Genomic DNA, 20,737 nt, shown 5'->3' on the forward strand with positions numbered 1-20,737 from the left:
CACATTATTTTAGTCAAGCAGCAAAGGCACAAAGTAAAAGCATCAGGAGTTTTTCCACTCAGAGAAAACATGACTGGAAAATAAAAACTGAAGTCAACTGTGTAAGAAAATAGCATTTATTTGATGCAAACTCTAGCTAATCTGATATTTTTACATCTATTAAACTTAGTGATTCATTGTGACTGACCAGCTCAGAACAGCCACACTGTTTTTCACACCTGACCGAGACATGAAGGAAGGAAAAACTGAAATTAAATGATGTCATTTTATGTAGAAAACAACTATTTTTATTTGCCGTACAAAAACTGCTAAAAAACTAGGCAACGACAAATGGCATGTTTCATTTATTTCATCAAAAACAAACATGCATTTGTGCATGCCTATCATTTTAAGATCCAAACGTTCCCAAATTAGACAAAACATTTAATGAAGAGAATAATGTTAGTAGATCGACCAACAAAAATGAGCTGTGTGATGAAGCAGTAGTCCTGTGGCACACTTGTGTACCGCATGAATCAAAAACACTTTGGCCTTAGTTTGGGTTTTTTTGTAAATTCACTTGAAGTGCAAATAAACTGTACAGTTACTGGCTACAAAGTCATAATCAAAGCCACAACAGTCTGTAGTTAGCATCGGCTTTGATCATACAACAACTGTTTGAAACTCCACCTCGTCTGGGGAGGTGATGACGTATTCCTCTTGCTGCTGCACCACTTGTACTCCTTCCTCCAATGTTTCCTCCGTGGTAACCATAGTAACAGTTCCCTCCGCTGTACCTGCCCTGGCCAGCAGTCTGCCATCACTGATGGCGGAGGCCAGTGTCATGGCCACCTGCTCGGTGAGGCTCTCGGGCGTGGCGATGGTGATGGTGTCGCCGCAGTCGGAGATGGACAGGCCTTCCTCGTTCTCGGCCACATTTCGCACGATGATCTGGTGGCTGCTTGCGCCACCCGCACTCTGCGATTGGCTGACGAGTCTCTGCACCACCTTCACGATGTGGTTTCCCATCTGGGAGGGACAGAGTTTGATGGCTTTTTTGTTTCATTTTGTTTTTTTAAAACACTATATGGGTTCAACTTGAATTTTAGCAAACAATGAGATTCACATATTCTGCAAAATGCTCCAACACACGTTCATATAATCCTTGTGAACCAACCTCATTTTGGCTGTCTTCAATGACTGTCACTTCTTGCTGCACTTCCTCCTCCGTTTGCGTCTGAATGATGGAAAAAGAACAAAGCAAATTAATACTCAGGATGTTTGTGTTTATTTAGACACTGTGGATGCATGCAAACAAATCATTTGAGTGGACTGCAAATGGACTTAAGGTATCTAACAGGACCACACAACGTCCTTCTCCAGAGTACAAGTCTAATTGGCCCTGATTTAGAGTCCACACAGTTGCTTTTAATCTACTGGCTGCTTTGAAATACACCTACGTTACAATTCCTGACAAAGTCATATCTGTTGCACATTTTATTATGCATTTCCAGTTCCTGCTCTCCCTATTTCAATCTTTCCACATATGGACACAAGGACAGGAGGTCCCCAAGTCCACAAAATCATAGGCCAAATATATGCGTTCATGAATTCTTACAAATGCTTCACAGCCTTAAGGCAGCTTGTACAGAAAAAAAATGCTTCAAACAGTGCTCAACAAAAGCCATATTAGTTTTTGCTGGTTTTCAAACTAAATTTCTCTGGTATGAATGGAAAATGCTCAAAGTACTAATTTGGTTTAAAAAAAAAAACTTTTGATTTTTTTGTTTAAAAAGTTAAAAGGAGTTTTCCTTTTGAAATTCAGACCTTTACAAACTGCCTCAGCATTAGTTCTGACTTTCCACTGAATACAAAATTGCTCTTTAAGTATTTCAACCCCATTCCAGTCATTCTGCAGTAACACATCTCTTTAAAACTAATGAAATATCACATACATCATTTTGCTGTGGTTCTGAAATCTCGTAATCTAGGCCCTAAACATGGCAAAGGAAATTGTTTGGCTGTAATCAGCGACCCAATCAGTTCCCTGCAGATATAATCATTTAGTACAACTTGAAGAGTGAAATTACACACTTCAGCTTGCACTTTAGTCGCTGATCTAAAAGAGAGAATAGCACCTGCTGTGACTGAACTCTGGACAGATTTGGCAACATGCTCCAAACTTTGAACCCCGCTCACAGCAACTGTTTAACAGCTTTGTGTTTTTTTCCTGCCCATCTAATAACTCTTATGCAAAGACTATGTTTTCTGTTAACCTGTAGTGCTAACCTTGATTATATACTCTTGTGTGTCTGCCACCACTGAGGAGAACTCCACCAACACAGCGTTAGGATCGTCTGAGATGATGGCTGTTGCATCGGGACTGTCCAGTGTTGTCTGTCCTTCTGTTAAAACAACCTGCTGCTCACAGGCGTCATCCTTATGGCAGCCGCCTGGTATAAATACAGGTTGTGTTAACTGGGCTGTTTGCATCTGTGCTGCCAGTACATAAGTCAGTTAGGCTTTGTGTGTCGTCCTGACCTTTAGCGCGCATGTGCCGATTGAGAGTCCCGTGCTCAGCAAAGCCCCGTGCACACTTTGGGCACTTGAAAGGCTTCTCGCCAGTGTGATGGCGGATGTGTCGTACCAGAGAGCCTTTCTCTCTGAAGCCCCTCGAGCAAAACTGACACACATACGGTCTTACATCACCATGAGTCCGCTGGTGCACTTGCAAGGCATTCTGAGAAAGAGAAGAAAATCTGTTAGACTGGAGTGAAATCCCCCCTGCCATTAGTTCAAGAATTTTTTTTTAATGAATTACCTTGGTTTTGTATGCCTTGTTGCATCTGGTACAGTGGTAAGGTCTCTCATCCGAGTGTGCCCTCATGTGTTCCCGTACATGGCCGATGGTTTTGTAGAGCTTGCCACACTCGCCGCACTTGTATCTCCTCTCGTTGACATGGACTTCCATGTGTTTCTTCAGCAAGTAACCAGTTAGAAACTCTTTATGGCACAGTGTACACTTGAAGGGCTTATAACCTGCATAAAGAGGAAGGGGAACACAAGAACAAAACATCTTTTACCACAAGTGGCACCTATAAAGCAAGAAGGTCAGAACTGAGACAGCAAAAGACTGAATCCAGCACACTTGGCATGACTTTGTAGAGTGTAAATAACAATAGAGAAATCAGCAGCGACTTTCTCTATTTCTCTGTATTTGGCAACAGGACCAACTATGTTTGAAGTTAGTAAGATCGAGTCACACGATGAGAGTTAATTTCAAGCCAGAGGTCTGTATAATAGTCAATTTTATAGCATTCTTACTGTGAAAGAGATTATCCATAAACCAAAGAGATGGAAGATGGTTAAACCAAGGAGAAGTGTTTTGTTATTGTTGTTAGAACGGCTCGTGTTTTTGGTAATGGCTGCAAGCTAAATGTGGGAAAAGAGACATATTGTCAAAATTGCACTTAATTCTTCAGGCGCTTTCAGGCTGTTCCTTTTTTTAACAGATGCGTTACTTAAAATTTAAAAAAATACTTCTTTAAATTTAAACAAAGGAAAAGGTTAATGCATTGTAAATGATTCATAAACTAAAATATTTTTGAGACCTAAGGTTTTCTTTTAATGAATCAAAAAGTCTGATGTTTTTGTTTGTGTTGTGCCAAAAAAAAAAAAACAAAAAAAAAAACATGACAAGGACGAGGGAAGTCTCTGGTGACTAAAAAATCTCATTAACCCTAATGAAAAAATTACAGGTTAAATAAAATTACGAAAGTATAGCTAACAAAGTTGAGCAAGCAACCAAAAGACGTGTGAATGACAGAGTGGACCCCAAGTCATTCGCAACATTTTGCTCTCCCCACTTTCCCCATCTACTCTACTGTCCTGTGAAAATAAAGGCCTAATAATTAAAACATAAATAAATTACTTATTTATCTATATTTTTTTAAACAAAATTCTGGCACCAGTATAATGGGTGTGGTTAAACGTAGCAAGAATATTAAGCATATATTTAAGATCCACTGGAAAGTGACAAACATTCTTTAATAATGAAGTCATATTTTTAGCTAACGTTAGCAGTGCTAGAGTCAGCAACCTTCAGTCCTTGCTGTTTAACATCCACACGCCCGTGAAGAATGTGATTCCTGTAGTCAAGTGGTTTCATACCAGTTTACTCTGACACAGCCTCCATACAACCATTAATTGATGAAGTCGCAGTGCTGGGTAGAGACTTACCTAAATGGCCCTTAACATGAAAGCGGAAATAATTCAAGCCCTTGAAGGAGCGGTTACAGTGTGGACAAGTGTGCAGTTTTGATGATGTCCGATCACCACTGTCACCCGTTTCCTACAAAACAAAAACCACAGAAAACTTAAAATGCACCAGAAAGAAAATACAATAGTGTCTCGTGATGACGAACCTTGACTTTTAACAAAATAACGAAGCGTACCATTTCCCGGTCTGGTGAATGTATATGCTGTGTCAATTCAAGCTCCCAGTACTTACCTCCTCCATCTCCACAAACTCCTCTTTAACTTGGATCTCAATGACGCCTCCGTCGGCTTCAGGGTGGTCTGAAACAACTTTATTTATCTCCTCAGTTGAATGTGGGGTCTCTGTCTCTTCAACTACAGTCTCCTCTGTCCCCAGTGCAATGCCAGAGTTGATGATGGCCTGACAGATGAGATTGTCACCTGCTGCTGCAGCAGCCGCCAGAGCTTCTGCCTGAGACTGCTCCACCACCACCTGCCATGAGACAGAGCGACAGCACAGACAAGGAAAGAATGACAGGCTTTAAACTAGAGAGCATGAGTCATAACACAATCTGTGCTAATTTCATTTGACTATCCTGCAGCTGACTGTTGCCTCTCACCAGTCACTGCAGCCCGGAGAATAGCTGGTGAGCATTTGTAGACAAGTCTGTCTCTTACATGCAAACTAAAGGCGATGGCAGCGATATGCTAGCAACCAAAAAAATCACGAAGAGGTTTCTGCCAACTGATCGAGGAATACACATTGTTTTCCCCAGGGAGAGATGAGTCGCTATGAGAAAACCAGTGTCACTGGCTGGTCTCTAGGCTCGTGTGACTGGGGCTTTAGCAATGATTTTCCAAGCAATTGTCATCAAGCTGCAGTCACCCCATGCAACCGGTCAGTGAACTTATTTTTCCCCTCATGACCAGCAGTTGCCAGATGGTCACTGACCTGTGTGACTCAGGCCTTATTCACTTAATCCTACATTTTCACCTTGCTTGTTACACCCCAGTTAATTTCACATGGCTACCAGTCACACATCTGCAAAACCTCAATAGTACCAACACTGCCAACTAGTGTATCTGCAGTGTAATTACAGAGGGGTGCAGATATTGTTAAGCATGTTAGATATAAGTGGGATAAACTGATTTCATTTTTACAGGAAAGCTCTCTATAGTAAGCTGGAGCACTGTGAGAAATGTTACATTTGAACAAATAGAAAACTACATCAAAGAAGTTCCAGAAATTATGAATGCTGGCAATCATCTCTTTGATTTGAAAAAAGAATCTGTGTAACTCTACTTTAAACTGCCTCAAAAAAATCTCGTGCAAAAATGCACCAAATAACTTTAAAAGAGAGGATTCAGTATGTTTTATGTGTGCATTTTAGTAAGATTTTAAAAATAGTGTTTGAATCTTCATCCTAACCTGTTGCTCCTGTGTAGTTCCATCAACCTCCATTGTAAAGTGGACCTGATGGAGAACCTCTTGGGAACCAGACTCTACCACACTGACCACAGCGGTCTCAGCCTCCACCATTTCCTGCTCCACCGGCTGCTGCTCCTCCACAACTACAACCTCTTGCTGGGCAGCCACTGCAGCTTGATCAGCGTCGATTCCTGAACAAATCGCAAAGAATCAGCAAATCTTCAAACTGAGGCATAATGCGCTATAAATTAAACTGACTATACATCCATAAAGACGACTTGTTAGTTTTTAGCTAGTTTCTTAAGAACAAATACACAAAGACAGGAGCTAAATCCAACCTTTCTGCACTCCATCCTTGCTGACCAGGATTTCCTTGTACTGAACAAAGCGGATCTTTTCTGTGCATGGTGTGAGAGCTTTGAGGTGCCTGGTGAGAGCACCGGATTCTCTGAAAGCCTGGCCACACAGGGTACATCGATACGGCCGCTCATCTGCAAGAGAAAAGATGTCATTTAAAATATAGTTAGGTCATTTTCACGAGATGACGTCGGAGTGAAATAAATAGGTCGCGTGTGACGTCGGTTTTCTCGTCGTACCGGTGTGGCGACGGTTGTGACGAATCAGGGAACCTTTTGTTCGAAACGACGTTCCACAAAGGTCACATGAGAAGTTTTTCTGGTCACTGTGAGTTTTCATGTGCGTTCTCAAGATATTGGTCTGAGAAGAAGAAGAAAAAATGAATAAATCAGACAAGCCAAATTAGCAACATAAACTCCTAATAACCATTGTGTTTACATTTTCCAATTAAAATAAATGCAAACTCACAGTTTTAAATGTTTTTTTACAAAGGTGGCAAATGTAACGTCCCTCTGTGTTGACTTTATACATGAGCTTGTCACTGTCGCCACTGTCAGATACGACTCCCTCTGTTTCATCTGACTGGTCAGACACTTTAAGGGAAGCAGTTTTCTTCCTGCGCCCTCGACCTAACTGAGTGTCGCTTACATCTGTGAGGATAAAAAAGAAAAAAAAATCCAAAGTAATAATTCAATCTGAAATCTAATAAAAAGCTTAAAACAATGTTAACTTGAGCTGAAGAGACTTGTCACTAACATACTGAACATTGTCTCATCTCAGCCTCTTGAGATTTAGATTAATGCTGGGATTAAACACACATTGAGAAAAATACAATGTGGGAAATGCAGGAAAATACAAGCCAAATTCAAAAAGATGGGCCATTGTGTAAACTGTAAATATAAACAGAATCCATTTCTAAATCTCATAAACCCTGAATTTATTCACAATAGAACATAAAAAAAACATTTAATGTTTAAACTGATACCAGGCCCTCAGGAATTAAAAACAGACACGGCCAAAGCTCATTTAAAATGGATTTGAGGCAAAGCGAAAAACAGATCTGTGGTCAAATAAAGTCAAAATCTGAAATTCTTTTTGGAAAAGATGGATGCAGTGTCCTCTGGATTAAAGACAGAGAGACCATGGGATTGTCATCTGCGCTAAGGTCAAAAGCCTGCATCTCTGATGTTATGAGTGTGCACTAATATTTATGTAATTACAAGCTTGGGCATCTGGAAAGGCCTCATTAATGCTTTTTCATAAAATATGGGTTTAAGAGATTTGAAAATCATTAAATTCTGTTTATTTATTTTTACAAATATAAATATTTGTAATTTTAAATTTTTTAAATTTGTATTATGAGGTCTATCATTGCATTAGCTACACGGCTAACAGGGGAATAGATTTTGCTGATTTGACTCACCGTTGGTAGTCTTCACTGCCTCTGCTGAAGATGCTCCTTCAGCCGTTTTCACCTCTGAAGAAGAACTTCCATTGACCGCAGCAACCTGTGAAATTTTTACAGCATTCAACCTGATGTGACTCAGTAAAAACCCTCCGATTTTAGAGTGCTCCCCGAAAACCCACATCACACTTTATACCTCTGGGCTGCCATCGAGGCTGCTGGCGTCCCGTGCCTCCACACGTTTGCAGTGGTGTAACTTGTGCTGGATGAAAGCCTCCAATGTGGAAAACTCGGACTGACAGCGTCCGCACTTGTGTACATCTTCATCTAAAAAGCACAGAAACAAGCCCTTACAGTGTGCGGCAACCTCACCTGTTTTTGCAGTAAGCCATCACCTGTCTGCTGTAAAGTTTTCCCAAATACTGGCTGGACTTCTAACGTGGACAACGCTGAGGCGAGGTCGCAAACAAGCTAATCTTGCTAACGGCAGCTAGCAACATTTGAAGATGAAGGAAGTTAGGCCCAAACACAATAATCAATAAACAGTTCAGATCTGCTTTAGCTGCTATGAGGACTCACCTTCGTCTCCCAGCGTGGTTTGAATGGTGATCGTCTCATTGCCGTTCTTCGTTTGCTCCCGCTCACTTTCTGCCGTATGATTATTTTCCACACTCATGTCGTTTGAATCCTCCGTCTCTGTCGCAACGCTGCAAAAGGGAGGAAAACATGGCGGATTTACGACCCCGTAGTCATAACAACAAAGAGCGCGTGCGTATGTCTTCTCGCGGACAGAAAGGCGAAAATTCATTATGTTGAAAATGCATGTTTACATACACATAATACAGGCAGCTCCCATTCAGCTCAGTACATTTAATATAAGATTTATTAGGAAAGAATTCACAATATTTTTATTTCTATTTTTCCTTCATATATGCGCAGTTGAAATGACGTGTGACGGGTAAATAATATATAGAGACATTTCTAGAAGAAAACAAACTATCTGGCGCTCGCTGTATACATGTATGTCTTTACAAACCACTGGGAAATCCCACAAACCGGTGGCAATAATACATGTGAGGAGTGCTCCTTTACACCCACACTCTTAAACGAGTTAATCCCAAATGAGTTAAACTTAAAGGAGTGAGGAAAACAACGGTTTCTGTTATGCTCCAGTTGGTATTTTTCCTGGTATGGTTAGAGCTAACTGCTGAGTGAAAAGTAACTTTAAATCACTTCTAAGTTGTAATACCTATCTTCTTCTTCTTTTTTTAAATGCCAGAGCTAAATCGACATTTTAAATCATCCTCTCAAAATTTCAGATTATTATGTTAGAATGTCAGTTTACTGAGTATCTTGAAAATGTATGATACATAACATATGGACAGGAAACAAAAATCTTCAGCAGAAACATGTTCCCACTGCTGAAGAAAACAGTTTTTTGCTATTTGTAAGACAAACTTTAGATATATTGCAAATTTTAAAATTTCATAAATAACTCGAAATCTTAAGATACTTAGTAAGTGGAAATATGTAACTTGAAAGTTTGAGACAATAACTCAAAATTTCGACCCAGCTCTGCCTGACTTTTTTTTTTTTTTTTTTTTTTTTACAGTGGCAGAAATAAACTTCCATATCCATGTAACAAGTGTGTAGTCTGAGATCATGCTGGCTGTAGTTGCTCAAGGCCCATGGCATTGCACTTAATGCAAGGGAGACTTCTTCAAGAGGTCTAATTTTATGAACTTACATTTGTATTGATTTAAATGGAGAAGGAACAAACTCTTGTCCCTGCTTCACATCTCCTGTTTCAATGCTTCATTGCTTTATGTTACAGTCATTTCATATTTACACAGATACCTTTATGAGTCATGAGTAGCAACACTAAGCAGTACAAAAATAAGACTTTGGCAAATGTACTGGTGATCTTTTACCCTTAAATGACCTTGGAGTGGGGGGTCATTTAAGGGTCAAATGGTTTTACGCTTTAAAGAAAACATTCGTAGAAAAAGATAATTGCGGGTATCAGTGTTTTGGCTTCGTAAAACAATATAATTTATGTATTTATTCACATAGGTATACAGTTGACAATTCTAAGGTTTGTGTCCGTGTTTCTCCCTGCTATTCGCGACATAATGAGTAAACTTTACGGCAGTAAATATGGCTTCTCATTTCAGCGGTGTGCTGCAGCTGACAGACCTCGATGATTTTATAACTCCTTCTCAGGCAGGTTTTGTAACACTCGTGTAACATCTTATAATATCATATGTACTTTTGTGGGACATCGCTAACGTGTGATTAGCTTTACGTGTATGGATAAAAATATAATACTAATTGAAGAAAACCTACCCAAGTGGCTAGCATATCTAACCGTAACTGTTCTTATCTGTTGTGAGTTGACATGGAGTAGTTTTCGAACAAAGTTCGCCATATTACGATATTTATAAATTGGAGTAAGTTTGTCCCAGTTTTTTTTTTTTTTTAAGTTTGTCTCAGTTTGTAAAATCCGTGAACTTTAAAGTGACGAGACGGATGTTGCGCAGTTAGCTTACTGCTAGCTATAGCGATCATGATGCAAGAATGACGAACTGTTGGAAACAAGGCTTTGCTTGTTTAAGTCTTTTAAAAAGAGCTTATCGCGCTCGCTAGCAATGCTTTTGTGTTTTATGTCCTATCATATCCTTTTTCCTGTGTTGTTTTAGTTTTCTTTGGTGCCTCTGGGCGTTGTCATAAATTGTTTTCTATTGTACATGAATGGAAAGGCAGTTGATCGAGATGGCATTTCATTCCTCCATAGGTGAACCTTTTAACCAGATTAAGCTGATGAGCCACACCATGAAGATATGAAAAAAAGGCGTGGAAGTTAGGTTAAGAAGACCTAAGGTGAAGGTGACCAATCAGTGAGCAGCAGTATGTGTTTCAGTATGTTGCTCCGAGAAGGAGCAATGTTTGCTTTGAGAGTGTTGATAGAGAAGGTCTGAAGGTGTTGCACTGTGTCTTTGTGGAACCAGAGAAAGCAGGAATGAGGAAAAGAGGTAGACCTTAGTGAGATTCATGGATGTAGTGAAAAAGGACATGCAGAGAGTTGGTGTGACAGGAGGGGATACTAGGGCCAGGTGATGGAAGATGATCCACCGTGGCAAACCCCAAAATTGAGAACAATAAAAGAATTAAAAGAACATTGTGTATGGATTTAGCGTTTTAAAAATTGCTAATTTCTTTTAAAAATTTGCTTATGTCGACTTTTTTCTGCAGGAATGTGTTAAGCCTGTCAAATTAGAGAAGAAACAAGGTAAATCTGTGGCCAAAATACAGATAGAAGATGATGGCAGTTATGTACAAGTCAACAAGGTGGGTTTAAAGGCTTGAGTTTGAGTTGTTGAATTTCAGGTATTGCACCGCCCCATATTTTGAGTTCATCAAATGTGTTTTTAGGATGGTGGGAAGCAGAAGTTGGAGAAAGCAAAGATCACACTGAACGACTGTTTGGCCTGCAGTGGCTGTATCACCTCAGCTGAGAGTGTCCTCATCACACAGCAAAGCCATGAAGAGCTCTTCAAAGTGCTCCATAGGAACAAGGTAGAGTTACGTCGTCTGAATGCTACTTACATGAGACTAATAATTTAGCCTGGCATCATTTTCACCTGTGAATCATTTCAACTTCAGGCCAATGAGACAGAGCAAAAGATTGTGGTGGTGTCAGTGTCACCACAGGCCAGAGCCTCCCTGGCAGCACATTATAACCTGAGCAGTAGTGAGGCAGGCAGGAGGCTTACCTCGTTCTTCAAAGGCCTTGGTGAGTGTAAATATGCATTCAAACAATGGGCTGATTTAGGTTGACATAGTCACCTCTGAAAATTGTTGTTGTTACTGTTGTTGCAGGAGTTCATCATGTGTTTGATACCAGCTTCAGTCGGACCTTTAGTCTGCTGGAAAGTCAGAGAGAGTTTGTGGAGCGTTTCCAAAGGAAGGAACAGGATAGTAAGGCCCTGCCCATGCTAACGTCAGCCTGTCCAGGTATTCCACCAGAAACACAAAGTAAAATTAGTGCTGTTGGAGGGTCCCGCCTTTTTCACGTCATCCTTGTTTGTCTTTTATCGTTTACTGTCCTTGTGTAAAAAAATGTTCCACTCTCACAAAGAAAGATAGAATGTTTAAAATTTTATTAGCTACTTGGTATATTTATTGATTTGATCAAAGGTTAAATTAACAGAAGTCAGTCCTCCATTGTCAAATAATATTTAGTAATCCAGTATGTAGTTGGGCTAGTTAACAGTGATGGGCCACATAACTGACATAATACTGTGTAGAAGTCTTGGGCCACCCTTCATTTCTTTACATTTTGCTAGAAAAATGGTGGAAATAGATGGAGTGATTTATTGAAATGTGCAAAATGAAACTGAAATAGAGTAGATAATGGGTAAACAGAGTTTGTACAATTCTAACAAGCTTGAAAGTCAATAATTAGTCTGACCAACTTTATTTTTCAACCCAGCCTGGACTCTCTTAGGCAAGTGTCTGTCTTTTGTTCAGGGTGGATCTGTTATGCAGAGAAGACTCATGGGGAGTATATTCTTCCATTTATTAGTACCACTCGCTCCCCCCAGCAGATGATGGGATCTTTGGTCAAAAGCTATTTTGCTGAACGACAGGTGAGCTTTGTATTTGTTGAGGAGTGGTGTAAATATACACAGTTCAAAAGTCTCAAAAAGAGAGGCTGCTGAAATGTGTGTTCCATGTATTTTTAGGAGCTGAGTCCTCAGCAGATCTACCATGTGGCAGTAATGCCTTGCTTTGACAAGAAACTTGAGGCTTCACGGTCAGACTTCTACCTGCCCGACGCTGAGACCCGTGAAGTGGATTGTGTCATCACGTCTGGTACAGTGATTACTCCTATAGTGGTCTTTGTGCATATGGACTCGCATTATCGTCTGTCTTATTTTTCCTACCTATTAAAGGGGAGGTTCTGAAAATGCTGGAGGAGGAAAATGTGTCCCTTAATGATCTGGAGTCTGCTGCCCCAGATGCAATGTACGTTCCTTTTCATTTTGCATCTTTTTTTAAATTTGATAATTCACTCACATAAAGTAATTATACAATTCTACCTGCATAGCTAGACTCATTCCCTATTCATTTATTTTTTTCTCGCAGGTTCAGCAGTTTCTGTGGAGATGAGTTCCTGAGTCATGCTGGGGGTGGATCAGGAGGTTACCTGCATCACGTTTTTACATATGCTGCCAAGCACCTTTTCGGAGAGGAGGTGAAGAATCTTACCTACAAGACCCTCAGGTGAGCATGTCGCCTCTTCTTAAAGCAGCCGAAGCGCTTCACGGTGGTGTGATGTGTCCTGGAACAGCCAAGCTCGAAACCAAATATAAATGAGGACACATTCTGTGCTCGTGATGCACATTCACAGTAGCTAGATCATCTCAAAGTAACACTACTCATGAGACTGATTATGCCACTCCACCATGTCAGGGTAATGTTCAGTTTCTGTTGATTTATATGATGCAAGAAAAAGACACGATCACTCTTTGCCACAGGAATAAAGACTTCCAGGAGGTGAGTCTAGAGAAAGATGGCGTTGTCCTGCTGTGCTTTGCATCAGCCTACGGCTTCCGCAACATTCAGAACCTGGTGCAAAAACTCAAGAGGGGAAAGTCGCCTTACCACTTTGTTGAAGTTATGGCCTGCCCATCAGGTGAGGTGAAAAATGCAGATGTTCAACTTTCCAGATACCTTTTTTTTTCCATGTGAGCCATTGAACTTTTGAACTATTAGAATAGGAGGTTACCCACATAAGAGACTGAATTGTTACCTCAGCACTATCATTTTTACATGCAAATTAGCCATGCTAAGCGATAAGCTGGTCAGAATGTGTTAAAAAATGGCATCGCTACATATAAATGGACATGAAATTGTAAGATGCAGCATTTAGTCACATCTGTGAAGTGAATAGTACAACATGCATGCATTACATCGTCAGGGGAATAGCCAACAAGCAGAAAGTCCACAATAGTCACATCAGCTTGCCGTTTGTTATTTAATGTTAGCAGATATAATGTTTGTCTTTACCTCTTGTTCAGGATGCCTGAATGGCGGCGGGCAGGTGAAGCCCTCGAATGGCCAAAACCAGAAGGAGTTGCTCCAGAAAGTTGAGGATCTCTACAAAGCAGAGCGCCCCCTGTTGCCAGAAGATGACGCTCGCGTAGCTGAATTGTACCAGTCCTGGCTCAACAGTGTAGGAGATGAAAGAGCCAAAGAGCTGTTACACACACAATACCACACTGTGGAAAAAATGACCAATGGTCTCGCTATGAAGTGGTGATACATGTTTTTTGTTGTCCAGCAGAGTGTTTCTGCAGAGTTTTATTTTGCACAAATTTTGGACAGGCTGTGTCTACAGATCGTCCAAATATATAATATGTTTGATAATACCTCTTTGTAAAACACTTTTCTCACCTAAAAGCTTTATGCCAGAGGGGTATACAATGAAGGAAGACCAACACAGTCAGGCTGTCTCTTCCTTAGCTGCCTTGACAAAACCTAAAACCAGAGTCAGCGATAATGGAGGTGGTTATCGAGTTTCTCTGTTAAACCGGCATTTCTGCTTCAGGTTCTATGTACACTCACATTAAAAAATGAGCATTTCACACATCACACGACTCCTCTTGCACACAAAATGATCCCTATGAGTGTCATCCAATTCTAATCAGAGATGATGCTTTACAGCTGGGCTTCATTTGTGATGTTAGTAAGATACAGCTTAATAACGTGCACATATGTAAGGCATCACGAGCACCAGCAGAGAATCTGTATTGCATTTAAAGATAAAAATGTGCCATTTAACCTGCTTTTAAACACTGAAGGTAACCTGCTACCGAACAGGTTCAGCAAAAGTCATCCCAGTGATTTAGCCACTGGGCCACCTTTGTGCTGCTGAAAACTTTGGTATAAAGTTGACACAGCCAACAAGCTCATATATTCTTAGTAAATATGTGAAAACCTGTTAAAATGTAAGCAAAATGTATTCATTGATTTGATCGTTATGTGTGTACACATTTTGAAAATAAACATTAATTAATTATAGCTGTGTGTTTTATAAGTTACTGAAAAAAGAACAGTGTCCTGAATATGGATTGAGACCGATGTTTTATTAAATAATTTTTTGACTCCCATATACAGCTTTTAGGCTCTTGTATTTTGTGCATGTAATCTTTGGGATGAAAATCAGCAATTTACATTCATAGTGATGTACACTGCATGTATTTTTCTACCCTATACCACTTTACCTTGTGCTCACTATTTTGGGACAGGTATCGAATATGTTAGAGTCTAAATGACAAACAAATTCACTTAAATTAAGGTAAATTAGATCTGAAGCTTTCACTTGCAAAATTAAGAGGACAAAGACACTGGAAAAAATATATATACACACATACATCATCTCTAAACTGACCAAAAAAGTTAAATGAGAGAACTGTAGCAATGTTACCAGCCAGAAAAATGTCTTTAAAAAAAAGTAAATATCAAAGCAATGAAAGTTTCAAATGCATACAAATAATAATGAACTGAAGGTTACATTTCTTCCAAAACCAGTTATTTGAATCAATAAATACACAAAATGTAATCTTGACAGTTTTACTGAAAATTGGTATTAACAGACATTAACTGGTGCAGTTAGTGTGTAAGAGACTGGGAGACCGGCCTCTAAATTAATTTGTTTCTGAGGAATATTTAATGACAGCAGCTTTATACTGCATTTTAAATGCAAAGAGGGGTTTCCACTTGATGGTTAACCAGCACTCAGGGGTGTATTGGTCAGATTTTGTTTTAAAGCAACAAAACAATGCACTCTACAGGTCTTGTGTCTCGCTGCATTCAGTTTTTACCCTCATCCTCATTCTGTTAGCTCTGGTTAACTGATTTACATACTACTGCTGAGGCCTGTGAAAGTGGACTTCAAGGTCTGAGGAGCCCCCATTCCAGAGCCAGCATGGCGTGAGGAGGAAGTCTCTCCTTGGGCTTCTTGAATTTGTCCTTCTCTTTTCGCAGGATCCTCAGCACCTCTATAGGGTCAGTCTTCCCCGTGAACTTCTGCACTGCTTCCTCCCTGCAGTAAAAAAAGATTTGAAAAGGAAGAAACACAACTGATGCACTACTACATTACACTATAGTACAAAATAAAAATATTTGAAAAAACTAACGGCTTCCCTCTAGTTCAGTCCAGGTTTTAAAAACAGTTGACCACAAACTGATTCGAGCATAGTGAATAACACACGGTTACTGAGCGTTTCTTGTTTTTCAGCCGTACGTAAAGTGTTGTGCAAGTCTTGAGTCACCCTTTTGCTTCCAAGGAATCAAACTTGTAACGTTTTAAAGTGGTCTTGTGCAAAATAGTGGGAATCATTTTCAAATTAATGTTTTTTTATTGTTATTGTTTATTCAGCCACTTAACACGGACCTATGAATCATTCGAGCATAAACAACGAATCCAACTCAAGTGATGAACCGGTGTTGTGACAAATTAACAAAGAACCTATTTTAAACAGTATCTTTAGTCACTTTGTTTCTAGCAGCCTGTAACAAAAACACGTAATTTGTTACAGTTGCATCTATGAAAAATACCAAAGATAATACAGTTTGACTGACAAAAATAGTCAGTCAAATATATATATATATATATATATATATATATATATAGATATATAGCAGATGAACACCATCTGAAAGTCATGCCATTAACAAATAGGAAAATCTGTTCAGCCGCAGGAAGTGGAAGGGTGACTGTTAAGAAGCAATTTTTAAGGACAGGTAGGCAAAGCTGAGGTATGCCAAATTACGCAAGATCAGTGCAATGTGGAAACGACACTGTCAATGCAGTAAAAGCACACTTGGATAGAAAAACAAACAGTGAAACACTATTAGTCATGGACTGGCCTCCCCAGAGGCTGGACTGCAATATTTTTGAAGCAGTGTGGGATCATCTGGACAGAAAACAGAACAAAAAGCAGCCATGATCCCAAAAAAAAGAGCTTTGAAGCTAATTCAAGAAGTCTGGAGGACTTTTCCTGAAGACTACTTAAAGAAATGATGAGAAAGCCTCTCTAAGAGAGTTCAGGCTGTATTAAAGAATATAGGTGGTCATATTAAATATTAACTTTAAAGCTTGTTAGAATTGTACAGAATATGTTTTTGTCTTATATACTTTTATTTCCATGTATATGTTTGTAGCTGTTTCAATGAATCCCTCCACCCATTTCCCATTTTCTGAGCAAAATATAAACAAAGATGAATCGTGACTAGAAAATGTATCTAATCTGTTTGTAAGGGGTAGCCAATCAGAAGAAAGTTAGTTACAGTAGTAGGAGGCAGTTCCAAGAGCCATTATAACATAAACAAGGGTTATTTTAAACTGTGAATGATGCAAAGCTGGTAAAGCACAGAGCTGGAAATGGCCCAAAGGGTTTCCCTCAAAGGGAGTTTTTGTTTCTGGAACAGGAAATAAAGGTTGCTTATAGTGACTAACTTGATTTTAAAGTAATTGTGTTTCACCTGACCCATCACTCTATATATGCTATACATAAACATCCAGACTCACGAGACACGAAGAAAAGGGTTGTATTCGAATTCTTCCAACAGTGTAGATGGCACTGTGGGTTTGTCATCATCATCTCTTGCCTGCAGAGACAGTAAACACTTTAAGAAACCTGGTATAAACATATTTAAATGTATTTAAAGATTAAGGCTTGGACTATTCTCTGTGCAGCAAAAGCCTGTAATAGATTACTTATCTGTGCAACAGACCACCATTGTCTGATATTTAAAAAACAAGATATTTAAAAAACAACAACAACAATGATCTAACTGAAATGCCTTTAACACACTGGAAATAGTCGTGGACCACCTACTGTGTAATCTGTATATATTTGAGCTATTTTTAACAAACTGGAAAGTATCAGGAGACAGGCTAACACCAGAGAAAACTGCAAGCCTTATTCTTGTAGCAGCTTCCTGTATTATGCTCACCCTGGCCCAGCTCAGCATCTCCTTAACCTTTTCATTTTCTGGCTCCACCAGCATGGCAAACTTCAAGTTCTTTATGGTGTACTCGTGCCCACAAAACACCTTCTAAAAGACGAACAAAGCCTCATTTAAAGTAGGGATTAGCTCACAGCACAGCTTCAGTATCTTTACTCATTCTGGGCTTTGTGCCATTTGACAGTTTGTACTATGAAGGGTGAAAAGAGAGCCAGTCCTGCCCTCAATTCACCGATTGTTGTGGAGTGATGATTCACTATAGTGACTTAGACTTATCTGAGGTCATGCTAGCTGTTGTTAACCCTGTAGAGGTCGTACACACACGCATACACAAACAGTTAGTATTTCTTATTTCCACTAACCGTGTCTTGAGGTAGGGAACCAAGCACCTGGGTGAGGTTGTGGTACATCTGCTCTGCTGTACCCTCAAGGAACCGTCCACATCCACCAATAAACAACGTATCCCCTAGCAACCCAAAGAAAGGACAAGGGGATGTCACAGGAGGCAGTGGTCAGTTTTTGTCATCGCACACAACATGGACAACTCATATCTCTAGCCACTCAGAATTCAGTTATTAAGATTATTTGCCTGAAGACACAACAGTTGCAATATGAAGTGAGTCATTTTTTTGCCTTTACTGTACAGTCAGAAGCGGTATGGCGAAATCTACTAGTGTCTTGGATTTCAACCGATGCACTGATTCTTTATGTGTACAGAAAAAGACCTGTGAACACAGCAGGGGCGTCAGTGCACTCATCCTCCCAAACAAAGTAGCACATGTGACCAGAGGTATGGCAGGGAGTAAACAGGCACCTCACATTGATGGAGCTAAACTGCAGATGAAGAAAAGGACAACGAGGCAAAAAAAACCAAAAAACAATCAGAACTCGAAAAGACAACGGGTTTGTAAAATTTCAAAACGCAGCTAAACAGCATCTTCATCGAGCTCCTGTAGGCGCTTTGTAGACACCTTCAGTTCCTGCGCATTTGTCACTTTATCCGTCAGACCCCCGATTCGATCGTCTCCCCCGTACACCCTCAGGCCAGGGACCTCCTTCACCAGAGCCTCATTCCCACGAGCGTGGTCCCTAGTAAGCAGAGGCACCAGATTACTCCATTAGCCTCAATTTGACTGAGATGCTTTGCAGTGTTGTTACCTGACACGAAACGCTCCTCTTACCAGTGATGGTGTGTGGTGAGAACAGCTATCAAGGAGACGCCTTCTCGTTTCACTATTTCTAGCAGCTGTGGGGGAAAAAATCATCCAGTCTCTTTTAAAGCAAAACAGCCAAACAGTCCTCAGGTGCAGCTTCTTTGTCCTATGATTGTTTTAGCTTCAAAAAAGTGTAATAGTAGGAGAATGTAAAAGGTGCATTAAATGATGAGGAAAGCAAACATTTATTGCAGCCCTAAAATTCTTCTTCTTTTGTTGGCTCATATTTAAACGGATCCACCTTCCCTTCTTTTGCCCCTTGCAGATTCACACCTGTCGCCCTCTCATTCACACACATGTATTCTGTTTTGCTTCACTCTTACTACAAATCACAGTGTCTGCTGCAAACATGATAGTCCCCACAGAGACTCTTGCCTGATCATCATCATAGCAAACACACCTCACCACCATCTCGCTGTCCTCATACAGGTCCTGCATCACCCTACTTCTCTGTCACTCCTCACTTCCTCATACTGACTTCCAGAGTGTGTCTCTTTGCACCCTATCATGCGCTCTCTGGAGACAGTGCAATTCCTTTTGACCTCTGTATACCTCTGACCTCTCCATAAACACTCTCAAAGCAAGTATGGTATTTGTAGTGCACTTTCTCTACAGTATCTATGAATATTGCTTATTGCTTTTTAAATTTTCCTTATTTTTAACAAACCAGTCTTCGATTTTTCACTGAATCAATTTTTAAACCGTTGCCTTGTTTTGTTAGATACATAGATGATCAAAAAAAAAAAAAAGTTTAAGTCTTTTCTTAAGTATGACGCCATTTTTAAATCACAGACACAGCAATGTCTCTCACCCGGTGTGGCACAGCCGGGTCCACAGCTATCGCCTGTTTGCTCTGCTCCTCTATCACCAGGTACATGTAGTTGTCTTCCAGGATGGAGATCACCTTTACCTTCATGGTACCCGCACACGCATGCGCACCACAGTGAGCTACGCTTCAAGAAGAGGTTTGATTAATCAACATATGAATCATTTACTTGAACGCACCTGTCTTCTGCACGAGATGTTAAATACTTCGTCAAGCATAAACAGGTAGTCGATATAAGCATGCTGGCCGGTGTAAGCTGCGCCAGCCCGTAAACTACAATGTCATGTAGCCGAGTACTTCCTGATGATGTCACATGACTCTAAAATCTAAAAACAGTTTTTAAAATCTGCCTACCTCTCTTTAAGTGTATCCGATCAGGTCGTTTGTTGCAGCTAGACTGTGCCCATCCTCTTCAAATTATTAACTCACATTTCTGTCAGACGAAGAAGTTATCGCGACATCGTGGAATCAAAGGGTCAAAACCAAGACCTTTTAATCGAGCTGGAAACAGTCAACCGCCTTTAAATTTGTTACAAATATATACGTGTGTGAGCGTGTGTGTGTGTCGTAGGGGCTTATTTATCAATGTGTTTTTTCTTGATTTATGCTTCTCTGCCCCTGGAAATGTACAAGCCTTGGTTAAAAATAAAAACCAGTTAAATTATTAACATATAAAAATTCAAATAATTATTCACATTTTTACATTGTTAAAGACTATAATTATTTTATAATAGTAAATAACTATTAGTAAAGCATGAATAGGCATTTTCAGACATCATCTGACACCTTTTAGGATGGCTAATCATTATTTTGCAAAGGGTTTTTATATAGGAGCAAACATGAATGTGGTGCATTTATATAGTTCAAATTACTAAACAATGGATAAAGTATGGCATTTTAATAGTCAATCCAGCCTCTAGGGGCATCAGCCGTATACAATTCAATTTCCAATCTAAAATGTTCTTCAGTAGCTGCCATCAAATCTAAATGGGAACAGGACCTTAACTCTCATTTCACAGAAGAACTGTGGGACTCTATCCTTGGCCAAGTTCACAATATATCAGTGTGTGCTCGACACACACTCATTCAATTTAAGATTGAATTTAAGGGCTAAGTTGGTGCGCATATACCAAGAGGCAGACCCAACCTGTAGAAGGTGTGGGTGTGCTCCTGGTACATTACTTCATATGCACTGGTCCTGTCCTTCATTGGCCAACTTTTGGACCTCTGTT

General features: G+C 39.9%; 3 protein-coding genes across 5 annotated transcripts; 1 reads left to right on the forward strand and 2 right to left on the reverse strand.

Moving 5' to 3' along the window:
* Window positions 1–100: 100 nt before the first annotated feature.
* On the reverse strand, window positions 101–8,177 carry e4f1 (E4F transcription factor 1). The gene is made up of 14 exons (XM_085156641.1): window positions 8,007–8,177; window positions 7,624–7,754; window positions 7,446–7,530; window positions 6,491–6,672; window positions 6,262–6,382; window positions 6,004–6,156; window positions 5,666–5,856; window positions 4,490–4,729; window positions 4,219–4,330; window positions 2,801–3,018; window positions 2,521–2,719; window positions 2,269–2,432; window positions 1,157–1,216; window positions 101–1,008 (listed from the first exon to the last, which is right to left on the reverse strand). Exons 1-14 carry the CDS (start codon window positions 8,101–8,103, stop codon window positions 643–645), a joined length of 2,319 nt encoding a protein of 772 aa, XP_085012767.1. The 5' UTR covers window positions 8,104–8,177; the 3' UTR covers window positions 101–642.
* A 1,341-nt stretch (window positions 8,178–9,518) lies between these two features.
* On the forward strand, window positions 9,519–14,467 carry ciao3 (cytosolic iron-sulfur assembly component 3). The gene is made up of 11 exons (XM_085156649.1): window positions 9,519–9,650; window positions 10,680–10,775; window positions 10,860–11,003; window positions 11,091–11,220; window positions 11,307–11,441; window positions 11,958–12,076; window positions 12,173–12,302; window positions 12,383–12,455; window positions 12,576–12,713; window positions 12,968–13,125; window positions 13,511–14,467. Exons 1-11 carry the CDS (start codon window positions 9,585–9,587, stop codon window positions 13,750–13,752), a joined length of 1,431 nt encoding a protein of 476 aa, XP_085012775.1. The 5' UTR covers window positions 9,519–9,584; the 3' UTR covers window positions 13,753–14,467.
* Window positions 13,778–20,162, reverse strand: hagh (hydroxyacylglutathione hydrolase). 3 transcript variants are annotated; one of them, XM_085156656.1, is made up of 9 exons: window positions 19,860–20,151; window positions 19,491–19,627; window positions 18,647–18,711; window positions 18,437–18,554; window positions 18,191–18,299; window positions 17,828–17,931; window positions 17,454–17,555; window positions 17,026–17,105; window positions 13,778–15,537 (listed from the first exon to the last, which is right to left on the reverse strand). In XM_085156656.1, the coding sequence occupies exons 2-9, from the start codon at window positions 19,593–19,595 to the stop codon at window positions 15,387–15,389; spliced, it is 834 nt and encodes a 277-aa protein (XP_085012782.1). In that variant the 5' UTR covers window positions 19,596–19,627; window positions 19,860–20,151; the 3' UTR covers window positions 13,778–15,386. The 3 variants fall into 3 exon arrangements, with proteins under 3 accessions (XP_085012782.1, XP_085012781.1, XP_085012783.1); XM_085156655.1 differs by having other exon boundaries at window positions 19,491–19,632; window positions 19,860–20,149; XM_085156657.1 differs by lacking the exon at window positions 17,454–17,555 and having other exon boundaries at window positions 19,491–19,632; window positions 19,860–20,162.
* Between the last annotated feature and the right edge of the window lie 575 nt (window positions 20,163–20,737).

This window comes from Neolamprologus multifasciatus, chromosome 4 (genome assembly GCF_963576455.1).
Source record: "Neolamprologus multifasciatus chromosome 4, fNeoMul1.2, whole genome shotgun sequence".
Lineage (NCBI taxonomy): Eukaryota > Metazoa > Chordata > Actinopteri > Cichliformes > Cichlidae > Neolamprologus > Neolamprologus multifasciatus.